At 45.7% G+C, this 14217-nt stretch overlaps 1 protein-coding gene across 7 annotated transcripts in view; it reads right to left on the bottom strand.

Annotated features, from left to right (window-relative positions):
• The window catches only part of TDRD6 (tudor domain containing 6), a 602384-nt gene that overhangs the window by 91483 nt on the left and 496684 nt on the right, over window positions 1–14217 (bottom strand). For 6 of the 7 annotated variants that reach the window (XM_063915230.1, XM_063915225.1, XM_063915229.1 and 3 more), the window contains one exon: window positions 4550–5229. The exons of the other annotated variant lie outside the window; for it this stretch is intronic. In XM_063915230.1, the coding sequence (XP_063771300.1) occupies window positions 5120–5229 (110 nt within the window). In that variant the 3' untranslated portion in view covers window positions 4550–5119. Of the gene's footprint in view, window positions 1–4549; window positions 5230–14217 lie in introns of those variants that run through there. 7 annotated transcript variants of the gene reach the window in all.

Raw genomic sequence — 14217 nt, 5'->3', positions numbered from 1 at the left:
AGCTCCCAGTACGGGAGGGAGCACGCGGAGTCTCCTGCAGAACCGATTGACCAAACTTGTAGAACTTAGCAAACCTGTTCGTCCCTGACCAAGTAGCCGTTCGGCAAAGCAGTAAAGCCAAGACACCCCGGACAGCCACCCAGGAAGAACCCATCTTACGAGTAGAGTGGGGCCTTAACAGATTTTGGACACGGCAAGCCTGCCGTAGAATAAGCATGCTGAATAGTAAACCTGATCTAGCAAGAAATCGTCTGCTTAGAAGCAGGATAGCCAACCTTGTTGGGATTATAAACGACAAACAAAGCGTCCGACTTCCTGTGACACACAGTCCTCTTCACATATATCTTCAAAGCCCTCACAACATCTAAGGACTTAGAGGGAATTGAGGAGTCAGTAGCTACCGGCACCACAATAGGTTGGTTGATATGAAAAGCCGACACAACCTTTGGAAGAAAATGCTAAAGCGTCCTGAGCTCAGCTCTATCCTTTTGAAAGATCAAGTAGGGGCTTTTACAGGACAAAACCCCCAATTCTGACACACGTCTAGCAGATGCTAACGCCAACAGTGTGACAGCCTTCCAAGTGAGAAACTTGACCTCCACCTCCTGTAAAGGTTCGAACCAATCTGATTGCAGGAACTGCAACACCATGTTAAGATCCCAAGGAGGCACAAAGGGAGGCTGGATGTGCAGAACCCCTTTCAAGAAAGTCTGAACCTTAGGTAGGGCAGCCAATTGTTTCTGGAAGAAAATGGAAAAGGACGAAATTTGGACCTTTATGGATCCCAAACACAGGCCCACATCCACACCTGCTTGCAGAAAGAGTAGAAACCGTCCAAGTTGAAACTCCACCATAGGAAACTTCTTGGATTTACACCAAGACACATACTTTTTCCAAATCCGATGGTAATGTTCAGACGTTACTCCTTTTCTAGCCTGTATCAGAGTAGGAATAACAGTGGCCCTCATTCCGAGTTGTACACTCGCTAGCCGCTTTTCGCAGCAGTGCACACGCTAAGCCGCCGCCCTCTGGGAGTGAATCTTAGCTTAGCAGAATTGCGAACGAAGTATTCGCAATATTGCGAAAAGATTTTTCTTTGCAGTTTCTGAGTAGCTCGAGACTTACTCTTCCAGTGCGATCAGTTCAGTGCTTGTCGTTCCTGGTTTGACGTCACAAACACACCCAGCGTTCGCCCAGACACTCCCCCGTTTCTCCAGCCACTCTCGCGTTTTTCCCAGAAACGGCAGCGTTTTTTCACACACTCCCATAAAACGTCCAGTTTCCGCCCAGAAACACCCACTTCCTGTCAATCACACTACGATCAGCAGAACGAAGAAAAAACCTCGTAATGCCGTGAGTAAAATACCAAACTTCTTAGCAAATTTACTTGGCGCAGCCGCAGTGCGAACATTGCGCATGCGCAGTTAGCGGAAAATCGCCCCGATGCGAAGGAAAATAACGAGCAAACAACTCGGAATGAGGGCCTTTGTTCGGAATGCCCTTCCGAGCTAAGATCTGGCGTTCAACCTCCATGCCGTCAAACGTAGCCGCGGTAAGTCTTGATAAGCGAATGGCCCCTGTTGCAGAAGGTCCTCTTGAAGAGGAAGAGGCCTCGGATCTTCCAGCAGTAACTCCAGAGGATCGCCTGAACTCTTGCTTTCTTTATGAGTTTTAGAATTCTTGGGATGAGTGGCAGTGGAGGAAACACATACACTGACTTGAACACCCACGGAGTTACCAGGGCGTTCACTGCCGCTGCCTGTGGATCCCGCGACCTGGAACAGTACCTCCGAAGCTTCTCGTTGAGGCGGGAGGCCATCATGTCTATTTGAGGTACACCCCAAAGATTTGTTACCTCCGTGAACACCTCTGGATGGAGATCGTGTCTGCTGAGGAAGTCTGCTTCCCAGTCGTCCACTCCCGGAATGAAGATTGCTGACAGCGCCACCGCATGCTTTTCTGCCCAAAGTAGGATCTTTGTTACCTCCGACATCGCCGCCCTGCTCTTCGTTCCTCCCTGTCGGTTTATATAAGCCACTGTCGTTACATTGTCCGACTGCACCTGAATGGCCTGATCTTGTAGAAGATGCGCCGCTTGTAGAAGACCGTTGTACACGGCCCTTAGTTCCAGAATGTTTATTGGAAGAACGGATTCCAGACTTGATCACCTTCCCTGGAAGGTTTCCCCTTGGGTGACAGCGCCCCAACCTCTGAGACTTGCATCCGTGGTTAGAAGAATCCAGTTCTGAATCCCGAACCTGCGGCCCTTGAGAAGGTTCAGCATTTGTAGCCACTACAGGAGCGAAATCCTGGCTTTCGGCGACAGCCGTATTCTCTGGTGCATGTGTAGGCGAGATCCCGACCACTTGTTCAGGAGGTCCCGTTGGAAGGACCGAGCATGAAATCTTCCATACTGCAGAGCCTCATAGGAGGCAACAATCTTCCCCAGAAGGCGAATGCACTGATGAATCGATACCCGGGCAGGCTTCAAGACATCCCGGACCATTATCTGTATCACCAACGCCTTCTCCACCAGGAGAAACACCCTCTGCACTTCTGTGTCGAGGATCATCCCCAGGAAAGACAATCTCCTTGTCGGCTCCAAATGTGACTTTGGAAGATTCAAGATCCATCCATGATCCCTGAGCAGTCGAGTCGTGATAGCAATGGACTGATACAATCTCTCCCTGGACAACGCCTTTATCAGCAGATCATCCAGATATGGAATAATGTTCACTCCCTGTCTGCAGAGTAGCACCATCATCTCTGCCATCACCTTGGTGAACACCCTCGGTGCCGTGGAGAGGCCGAATGGCAGTGCCTGGAACTGATAATGACAGTCCAGCAGTGCAAATCTTAGATAAGCCTGATGAGGCGGCCAGATTGGAATGTGAAGGTACGCATCCTTGATATCCAGGGATATCAGGAATTCCCCCTCCTCCAGACCTGAGATCACCGCTCTCAGAGACTCCATTTTGAACTTGAATTCCCTCAAATAAGGGTTTAGCGACTTCAGGTTCAAAATTGGTCTGACAGAACCATCCGGTTTCGGTTCCACAAATATGTTTGACTAGTAACCCTTGCTTTCCAGATGAGGTGGAACCGGAACAATGACATTTGCCCTTTCCAATTTTTTAATGGCTTCCTGTAGGATAGCCCTTTCTGTAAGCAAAGCTGGTAAGCCTGATTTGAAGAATCTGTGAGGTGGGAGCTCATGAAATTCCAGCCTGTACCCCGGGACACTATATACTGTACCCAGGGATCCAGGCCGGATGATACTCAGACGTGACTGAAAAGTCTGAGTCTCGCTCCTACCTGCCCACTCTCCAGGCTGAGAGGTCCACCGCCATTCTGAGGATTTTGAGGAAACAGAGTCAGACTTCTGTTCCTGGGAACCTGCATGTGCAGGCCTTCTGGATTTTCCCCAACCACCTCTGAAGAAAGTGGTAGGGGTTTTGGATTTCTTAACCTTAGCGGTCCGAAAGGACTGCATTGTAGATGAAGAAAAAAATTTCTTCGGTGTCTGAGTGGCTGAAGGAAGAAAGGTTGACTTACCCGCGGTAGCCGTGGAGATCCACGCATCCAAAGCTTCCCAAAATAGAGCCTGACCTGTGAAGGGTAGGTTCTCCATACTTCTCTTGGATTCCGCGTCTGCAGACCATTGGCGTAGCCAGAGTCCTCTGCGTGCGCGGACCGCCATGGAAGACGTCCTTGCAGTAAGATGACCCAGGTCCTTCATGGCCTCCACCATGAAACCAGCCGAATCCTGTATGTGACGTAAAAACATTTCAATGTCACTTCTATCTATAGAATCTAAGTCCTCTAGTAATGTGCCTGATTACTTTACTATGGCTTTAGAAATCGATGCACATGTAATAGTGGGCCTTAACGCCATGCCTGAAGCAGTGTATATGGATTTGAGCGTAGTCTCAATCTTGTGGTCTGCCGGTTCTTTCAACGCGGTAGACCCAGGGACAGGTAAAACCACCTTTTTAGACAGTCTAGATACAGAAGCGTCTACTATAGGTGGGTTTTCCCACTTTTTCCTATCCTCCTCAGGAAAGGGAAAAGCCACAATAACCCTCTTTGGGATCTGGAATTTCTTGTCCGGGTTTTTCCAGTATTTTTTCGAATAATGCGTTTAACTCCTTAGACGTCGGGAAAGTCAGGGAGGCTTTCTTATTGTTCTATAAAAAATAATAGAACTAGAAAAACTCCTATGGAGCTCCCCTAGCTGTGACCGGCTCCACCGGGCACATTTTTTAAACAGAGTCTGGAGGGGCATAGAGGGAGGAGCCAGCCCACACCATTAAACTTTTAAAGTGCCCATGGCTCCCAAGGGACCCGTCTATACCCCATGGTACTAACATGGACCCCAGCATCCTCTAGGAAGTAAGAGAAAATTAATTACTGTCTGCGCACTTGAACAGCACTACATTGCCAGTGTTTGCCTATAGGACAAATATACACACACCATTTATGTAGGCACACAGACTCCTACAAGAATTTTGTATGGGACACGTCGGTGAAAGAAAAACCAAAACACAGAAACAATTTAGCTCAACTTTAGTGAAATAACAATTGGTCTCATTACACACGAAACAAAAAAAAAGCAGTACAGTGCTTCAAATATCACTTTAAGGCAACATCCAGGCAAAGGTTAGCCTGTCCTAATTACACAAATCTGTAGGTATGTCTCACATTGTTGTAGACGCTGACAGCAGTAAATCCAATTCTTTTGTTACTAGCAATAAACACATTTATACAGTGGTCACTGGATATATATATATGTGTAAAAGAAAAAAATACACCTTCAGTAACACACATTATATATATATATATATATATATATATATATATATATATATATATATATAAAGTTTTTGAACAACACATCACATACAATAGTCAAGTATCTCTCACATGACCAGGTCTTTCTGTAAAGCAAAATAAAAGCCACAAGGTGCACTGATTGGGAAACATAGTCATTCTGGTTAATAAGAGGAAAACAGAAGGTTCAGTAAATAGAAGACGCTGCAACTTTTTGCTAATTAAAAATAATTTGAGAGAGAGGCAAAGGCGGAATATTTTTTCCCAGCAGAACAGATGGCCACCAACTTCATGGATCTGGGCCGGTTCCCATCTCTCCAGGACAATCCTCGTCATCAGTCACAGGCAGAAATGCTGCAACCAGGGAACTCTTGGGAACGTCTGACTGGCAGTCAGGAGCTGGGCAAAGGGAATGAGAAGGAAACATTTCACTGAAGTGTCGAAGTCAGAAAAATGTCTCAATGCACACTGCCATATTTGCACCGCACACTGGTCCGTGCTGCGCATGCGTATGCTCTCCCGTGGAAGCGCATACCCGCAATAGCGTGCACTCGCACGCGCAGTATGCGCATTTACGGTAGAGTTTATGTGATCGTAGCGTGCGACTCATTCGTTACAAAAGTTCACAATTAATGTCGTTTATAGATCATGTTCCCCTCAATAGTTTCTGTAAGTTTGGTTTAGATAGAATGTCCCTGAGCGGAGGAATCCCTCTTTGTATTGCACGAAGGGTCTAACAGGAGTCATACAGCAGTGTTTGATACCCATCGGAAGAGTATTTAATTAGCAATATTCCGGTGTTGGTTTGGAGCGTATTAATCGCTCGTGCGAATAGTTATGAACATAAGAAGTTTATGTCCATTTCTATTATTTACCCATACTCAGGTATGCGGCGGGAAACCCAGTTTCCCACCCACCTGAGCCGTTTAAACTCAGCACAGCCCACCTGTATGAATCAACCTATGACCTTTGGTTACAGTACAGGGCCGAATTCCTGTGTCCAATAAACTGAAGGATTGTAGGACCAGGAGATTGCATTGTGTGTGGGGCATAAATAGGCAGGCCGACCACATCCAGCTCTCACTCTCTCATCAACGGTTATCTGCTGATAATCGGGAGCTGGATATCGAGGCGCAGGCGATCATACCCTTTGTGCGTAAGTTCTCTCCGTAATCATTGTCTTTCTGTGAGCCAATTCCTCTCTCTCCCTCTGTGTCTATTTCTCTCTCTCTATTTTCTCTTTTCTCTCGTAACTCCCCTAGACTAAACTTTATAGTATTGTATTGTATTGTGTTAGGCCAGGATAGTATTGTAGTTTATCCCTTAGTTAGGTGTTTGGTTAGGAAGGCTTTGTTATATTGTAGTGTATCATTTGTACTGTGTTACTCTTTTACAAGTATACTAGATATAATACAGATAATAGGCTTTGGAACCCTAAAACAGTATCTGTGTATTTACTATAGTGTTAAGTGTTCACTTGAGCGTCGGTGACGCTCAAACAGCTTTGTAGGTAGTCAGGCTACACAAAGTTGCATTTACACCCTGTATTCACATTAAGGTATATAGCGCATTACATTGTTAAAAGGTTTAAATATAAAGGTATTGTGCTGTGAGCGTCTGCACCGCTGGTGACCTCCTCGTGGTCTCGAGCGTACGCTACGTTACAGCGAATCTTTCCCCTAGACATAACCAATAACGTGTCCTGTGATCGCTGGGCCGTGAGCGAACGTGACGCTTGAGCGTCTCGCCTACGGCTGAGCGATCGTTACGCAAATAGCGTACCATTACGGTATTTCTTAAGTAAACAGCGTACAGTGTTCTTAGCTTCATAAGGGTTGTTTATACGACATAGGAATTTAGCATTGTCAATTGCGGGCTCGCCCGGTCCTTTTCACATCTGCACTAGGTAGATCAGCAGACATTATCCCCCAGCAAAAGGGTGGGAGGTTGTCTCGCAGTTGCTGACGGGATAAGCGTCTGCTTCACTTAGGTAAAGAGTGCTGAAGGAATCCGGTAACCGGAAGTAAGAACAAAACGCTTGTCTTTTAAAAACTGTTTATTTGTCTTTTGTCTTGCGTACGCACGCATATATCTGCATTTCTGTTCCATTTTTCGTATATCACTATTCCTGTTTGCCAAATTTTATAGTTGATAGAAAGTGCTAAAAGGAGATTTGCTGTTATTTAATAAATAGAGGTAATAGTTAAAGAATAGAACAACACACGGCTTGTCCGAGAGACGAGGCAGCCAGTGTGCAGTGTGGATTGCGGTAGATGATCAGGGATCATCTACATTGATAAAATATATATTGTGTTACGGTGGATCCTTTGCATTGCGTACACGTGTCGCTAACAAAGACTAGCGTACGCAATCCGAAAGGCAGACGCACGCAGCGTACATTACGCAACGTAGCGTCTGGTTACGCCCACGTAGCTCAAGTTGTGATAAAGTTGAATTAGCGCAAAAGCGATAAGTAGCGCAAAAGCGATAAGTGGCGCAAAGGCGATAAGTAACGCACAGCGGTAGATAACGCGACGCGGTAAATAACGCAAATCTATTTTTGGAAAATCTGAAATTTAGTTTAACAGATCCTGCTCCTAATTGGTAACACTCTTGGCCTGAAGACAATTTCTGCGCAGAAATAGATATAGAAACAAAAGTGTACATGTGTTGAGTGAGTGTGTTTTGTATACAAAAGTTTATATAACTTTAAGGTGGAACCAAAAGGAAAGTCGGGTACTCGTTAAGGAACATACGTGTAAGTGACATATACGGTGGCCAGGGAGGCATCTCTGGTTAAATAAATATTTGAGCATTAGAGTATAGCGGACCATAAGGTGTAACAAGACCAGGAGGTCATAAGGTAACAAGACCAGGAGGTCATAAGGTAACAAGACCAGGAGGTCATAAGGTAAAAAGGTCCGCTATAAAAGTCCAGTGGCACAACGCCTGGGGTGTTGGTGCAGAACCCATATAGGCCATTAAGCTCTGGCTGAAGGAATTCGCAGCCGAAATTTTCGATTCCACTGGTCGCTCCGCACATAAGATTAGTTGCTTATGTGCTGAACGATTGTACCGCACGTAATTGTGTGCATTGGTAAACCTGACCGGTACTATTTGTGTACGAAGGTCATAAACGCTATTTGTACATTCTGACGTGATTTGTGTAATTTTTTATTTTTGGAAGGGAAGTTCGCTGGTCACTCAGGAACTATCTAACAACCCCAACGTTTACTGGAAAGAGTAAGTGTCCTGCGGGTATCCCTCATATGTTCCAGTAAACTGAAGGTTCCATAGGGGCCCTGTATCGAGTACGCCAGCACCACGTCGGTGTGATCAGGTCGTATTGGTCGAGGTGGGCGAGTGAGTGGGGTACTCGGTAAACCGCCACCGCCGGCCTACTGCGGAGTAATTTGGTTGTCTGTAAAGGCTTGCTGAAAACCTTGATACAGAAAATCCAAGGAGGACTAAGCAACACCTACAGACGATGGGGGCCAGTTGCTCAGGTAGGGGGCGATCAACCCTGGTTCAGGTTGATTCTGTGAACCGACCAGTTGGGTCGGCACGATATGTAATGTGTGAAAAATATGGAATTCACACCGAATCTTTATGTGATGAATGGGAGAGAATGACTGTACAAGACAGGGACAAGTTCCCAAGAATAGGTAGCTTCAGTCCGGAAGTGTTACAAAATTTAAGGAGGAGGATATGTCTCGTAAAACCAACAAAGAGACGAATTCAGCATTATGATTATTTACAGTTGTGGCACCAGGAAGGTGAGATACAGAGAGGTTTGGCTCTGGCGGCAGGATCTGGGGCAGTCAGGAAGTTGATTGCCACAGCTCCTCCTCCACCATATATTGCAGGAGAGAAGTTGATTGCGGAGAGAAACGCACTGGGTTGTAAAACACAAACTCTTAGTAACAATGTAAATGTTAATGATGTTAACCAAATAACTCATGCAAGTATTAACCCGTGCAAGTTGTACCCTGTTTTGAACCTTCCTCAGGAGTGTGAACAAGAAGACGATTCGGCAACGATTTCAGCGCTCTCTCTAGCGGCCACCATAGCAGAGACCACAGTAGGCACAGCACCACCCACGAGATTAGTGAAGGCCCCTAGCGGAGGGATAGGTGAGGTCGTGTCAGCGGGTAAGTACGGCACCATGCATTACACTGAAACAATTGTACCACAAGTTGTAGAATCTACACAGAATGAAGTTGTTAGAATTGCTCCTGTAAAGGTGATAGTAGTTCCCAATGGGAAAACAGATGCATCAGGAGTCACACCCGTCAGGAACATTGCCATGTATTGCCCGTTAACTAGAATGGAATTGAGGACCATAGTGTCTGAATTCCCAGACCCCAGAAAGGATTTAGTGGCAAGCCAAAAATACATCAGGGATTTAGGAAACACTTTAGAGCCCAATAATAAGGATTGGCAGATAGTGTTAAGAGCTTGCTTACCTCCCAGTGTCGACTCAGTTAAATTCTTAGCTGATTGTCTATTAGATAAAGATGTACCACTTACAGATGTGTACGACCAGGATAATGTAAAAAGGATAAATTTACAGCTAAAAGAATATTTCCCAGCCGTTGCTAAATGGAATAAACTATTTTCCATCAAACAAAAAGAGTCTGAAACGGCAGCAGAATATTTCCACCGGGCATTATCAGAAATGGCAAAATACACTGGTATAGAAGACATAAAGACCAACCCAAACCATCGAGAAGTAGCAGTATCTGTACTGATGGATGGTTTGAAAGAAACATTAAAGGCTAGGGTACAGACCACGCAGCCATGCTGGCGAGGTCTGTCAGTGTCCACTTTGAGAGAGGCTGCTGTTGATCACGACAAAAACATCACTAGGCACAGGGAGTCGCAAAGTGATAAGTTGATGTCCGTAAGTATACAGGCGCTGACCACAAGGCAGCCTGCGTATGTACCACCGAATCCTGTGGATAAGGCAAGTATGATAACATGTTTTTCTTGTAACAAACCAGGACATTTTGCACGAGACTGTAGAGTAAGAAATGTACAAAGATCTTTTCAACCCCCTAGACAACAACACCACACACGACATTGGGAGCAGGGTCCACAGAGGCGGAGTTTTGAGCCACATACAGGGGAAACAAAAAGATATCCCCCAAACAGAGATTGGCATGCCTCTGGTAGTTCCCAGCTAACCCCCGCACAAGTAGTTGCTGCCAATGGGATTCAGGGCGGTCAGCATACCCAATAGGGGTGTGGCCATACCTGTAATCTGCAACCAGTTAAATTGATTGCCAGTCTTGGAAGCGAACCAGAGATTGCAATCAATGTGGCTGGTAAAACTTTAAACTTTCTTGTAGACACAGGGGCGGCCAAGTCAGTGATAAATTCGACAGTGGGCATGAGAACCACTGGTAGGACAGTTCCAGCCATGGGAGTAACAGGAGTAGTCCAGCATTACCCTGTTAGCAAACCAGCAGAGATTACAATAGGACCTTTGCATACCAAGCATTCCTTTTTGCTGGCTGCATCGGCACCTACCAATCTCCTGGGAAGAGACTTACTATGTAAAATGGGTTGCGTCATTTATTGTACTCCTGAAGGTGTATTCTTGGACATACCTGAGAATCACGCTCAAGAAGTACGAGATATGTTAGACTCCCCATCAAAATTAATGTCACATTCCATTATGACAAATAGGAATCCATCCCAGGTAGAAGAGATGACATCTCAGATACCAGATTCACTTTGGACAAAAGATGGACAAGACACTGGATTAATGGCAAACGTAGCTCCAGTAGTAGTGCAAGTAAAAGATGGTAGGATAGCTCCAAAAATCCCACAGTATCCTCTGAAGCCAGAGGTGGAGTTAGGAGTTTTTCCCGTAATAGAGCGCTTGCTACAACAGGGCATTCTAGTAAGAACGTCCAGCACAGCAAATAGTCCCATCTTCCCTGTTAAAAAGAGTGGGGGGAGGGGTTACAGGCTAGTGCAGGATCTAAGGGGGATTAACAAAATAGTCGAGAGTCAGTTCCCCGTAGTGCCTAATCCAGCTGTCATCCTAATGCAAATTCCTCCCACTGCCAAATTTTTCACTGTTATTGACCTCTGCTCCGCTTTCTTTTCGGTACCTCTGCACCCTGACAGTCAATATTTGTTTGCATTCACATACAGAGGAGTCCAATACACGTGGACTCGATTACCCCAAGGTTTCATAGATAGTCCAAGTATATTTTCTCAGGCTTTGCATGATTGTTTACAGTCTTTTCAACCAGAAAGTGGATCAGTGTTGATACAGTATGTGGATGATCTACTACTGTGTTCTGATTCATTGGAGGCATCCCTGAAAGATACGAAACAGCTCCTGTTTCATCTTTCAGACACAGGTCACAAGGTCTCCAAAGACAAGTTGCAATTATGCCAAGCTAAGGTAAAATATTTGGGACACTGTCTAACACAAGGACTGAGACACCTGACCGCTGATAGAATCCAAGCCATTAGAGACATGACACTACCACAAACCCAGCAACAGATCAGAACGTTTTTAGGAATGTGTGGGTATTGCCGTAATTGGATCCCAGGGTTTTCCATATTGGCACTACCTCTGCAGGAAATGGTCTCCTCAAACAAACCTGATCGGATTTCGCATACAGACGAATCTGAAACGGCATTTGAGAGACTCAAACAGTGTCTAACGCAGGCACCTGCACTAGGTATGCCAGACTATGGGAAACCCTTTGAACTATACGGAACAGAAAGTGCTGGGTGCGCAGCAGGTGTACTAACACAAAAACACGGTGACGCCAGCAGGCCAGTTGCATACTACAGCGCTCAGCTAGATACGGTAGCGCGGTCCCTCCCCACATGCTTGCGTAGCGTTGCGGCGATAGCATTGCTAGTGACGAAAAGCGAAGATGTCGTGCTAGGCCACAACCTCACAATCCATACACCACATGCAGTATCTGCCTTATTAAATTCTGCCCAAACCAGACATGTCTCATCAGCAAGGTTTACGAGATGGGAATTGGCATTAATGGCCCCAGTAAACATCACCATAAGGAGATGCAGCGCATTAAACCCTGCAACATTTCTCCCAGGTGTGCCTGGACAGGCACAAAGGGTGGGAGGTGAGAGTGATGGGGAAGGAGGATTTTATACAAAGGAGGATGCACATGATTGTATGGAATATTTGACCCAAAATTTTACCGCAAGGCCTGACATCAGTGACAATCCACTAGAAGATGCAGAACTCACGTTCTACACGGACGGTAGTTGTCACAGACAGTCAGACTCGGGAGACTTGTGTACTGGATACGCAGTCGTAGATGACCAAGACACCATAGAAGCGGAACCGCTAGGCCCACCTCACTCAGCCCAGGTTGCTGAACTGGTCGCCCTAACCAGAGCATGTGAATTGGCTAAGGGTAAGTCTGCCAATATCTACACCGATTCTAGATACGCGTTCGGGGTAGTCCATGATTTCGGAGCCCTATGGCGGCTCAGAAATTTCATGACGGCAGCTGGCACACCGATAGCGCATGCAGCGTATATAAAAAGGCTTCTAACAGCGATACAGGAACCCGACAGAGTGGCTGTTATCAAATGTAAAGCACATACGTATAGCCAAGACCCAGTATCCCTTGGTAACAGCCGAGCAGACGAAGCTGCAAAGCTTGCAGCTGCTACCCCCATACGGACAGACACCACACAGTTGATGGTATTTAATACCATCAACACACAGAAGTTGTGTGAGATGCAGAGTTTGTGTTCCACTCAAGAGAGAGCAGTCTGGAAGGCAAAGGGATATGGCCAGGAGCCCTCAGGGCTCTGGACGGATGGACATGGTAAACCAGTGGCCCCCAGGGCATACCTTCCATGTCTGGCTGAAGCAGCTCACGGGCTGACTCATCTAGGCAAGGAGGGGATGTGCAAATTGGTAAGAGCATACTGGTGCGCCCCAGGATTCTCCTCTCATGCTGGTAAAAGAGCAATGTCATGCCTTACCTGTCTGAGAAAGAATATTGGAAAGGCAATACCTACAGAACCCTCCCATATCCCACCTGCCGGCGGCCCTTTCCAAGTAATACAAATTGACTTCATCCAATTACCCCCATGTAGAAATTTGAAGTATGTACTTGTTTGCATAGATGTTTTCTCGAATTGGGTAGAAGCTTTTCCAGCAGCTACAAACACTGCTATGTTTACAGCTAAGAAAATCGTGCAGGAATTTGTATGTAGATATGGTATCCCTAGAATCATTGAAAGTGATAGGGGTACCCATTTTACAGGTGATGTCTTTCAAGGAATGTGTAAGTTGATGGGAATTGATAGCAAGCTGCACACTCCGTACCGTCCACAGGCGAGTGCGAAGGTCGAGAGAGTGAACAGCACTATTAAAAATAAATTGAGTAAAGTAATGGCAGAGACAGGATTGACATGGCCAGAAGCTTTACCCATTGTTTTATATAGCATCAGAACCACTCCCAGGTCCCCTCTTAATCTGTCTCCTTTTGAAATTCTGTTTGGTCGACAACCGCATGTCATGATTAACCCTCAGGATGATTTGAAATGTAACAATGAAGTAACTGTAAAGTACTTGATTAACATGAGTAAGCAGTTGAGGAGTCAAAATGATAATCTGAAGTTGGTGATTCCTGATTTACCAGATAGTAATTGTCATGACATTGAACCTGGGGATTATGTAATGATACGAAATTTTCTACGCTCAGGTTGTCTTATTGATAGATGGGAAGGACCATACCAGGTCTTATTGACTAGCACCACAGCATTGAAGGTTGCTGAGAGAGAGACTTGGGTCCATTCATCCCACTGCAAGAAGGTTGCTGACCCAGAGAAGTCCCGTGATAAGGAACAGACGGTAGAGGTTGTATCACTGGAGTGTCTGTTCCAGGAGGACTGAGGCGGCACCTGAGCCTTGAAGATCGAAAGCAGTTGTCGACTCCCTTCTCCCTTTTATTGTTTTTCTCCACTTCCCATCCCTTCTCCCTTGATATTTCTTTTTCCCCTTTCTCATTCTTCTCCATTTCCTCCTCAAAGATGGACTTGCCCAAAGAGACTGTGATCCGGATTTTGATGTTAACCATGATGTTGACCAGAGCAGTCTGTTCCGGCGAGAGTACCATAGAGGTCGAGAGAGGTTCTGGAATGGGTTCCGATTATGATGATGGAGGCGTAGTTTTCCAAGATCAACCAATCCAACAAGCAAAGGCGAGTATCAGAAAACGATCCGATAGAAGAAATTGTGATGGATTGTTAGCTGAGGAAAATTGTATCTGTAGGCTCTGTGGTAATCTGGTTGAAGATGGATGCATAAAGCAATGCCAATCTAGTTTTAATATCCATATGGACCGGCATCCATTGAGTGACTATCACTCT

The sequence above is a fragment of the Pseudophryne corroboree genome, chromosome 4 (genome assembly GCF_028390025.1).
Source record: "Pseudophryne corroboree isolate aPseCor3 chromosome 4, aPseCor3.hap2, whole genome shotgun sequence".
NCBI lineage: Eukaryota > Metazoa > Chordata > Amphibia > Anura > Myobatrachidae > Pseudophryne > Pseudophryne corroboree.
The sequence above is the reverse complement of the archived record's forward strand: the minus strand, read 5'-3'. Positions and strand labels throughout refer to the sequence as shown.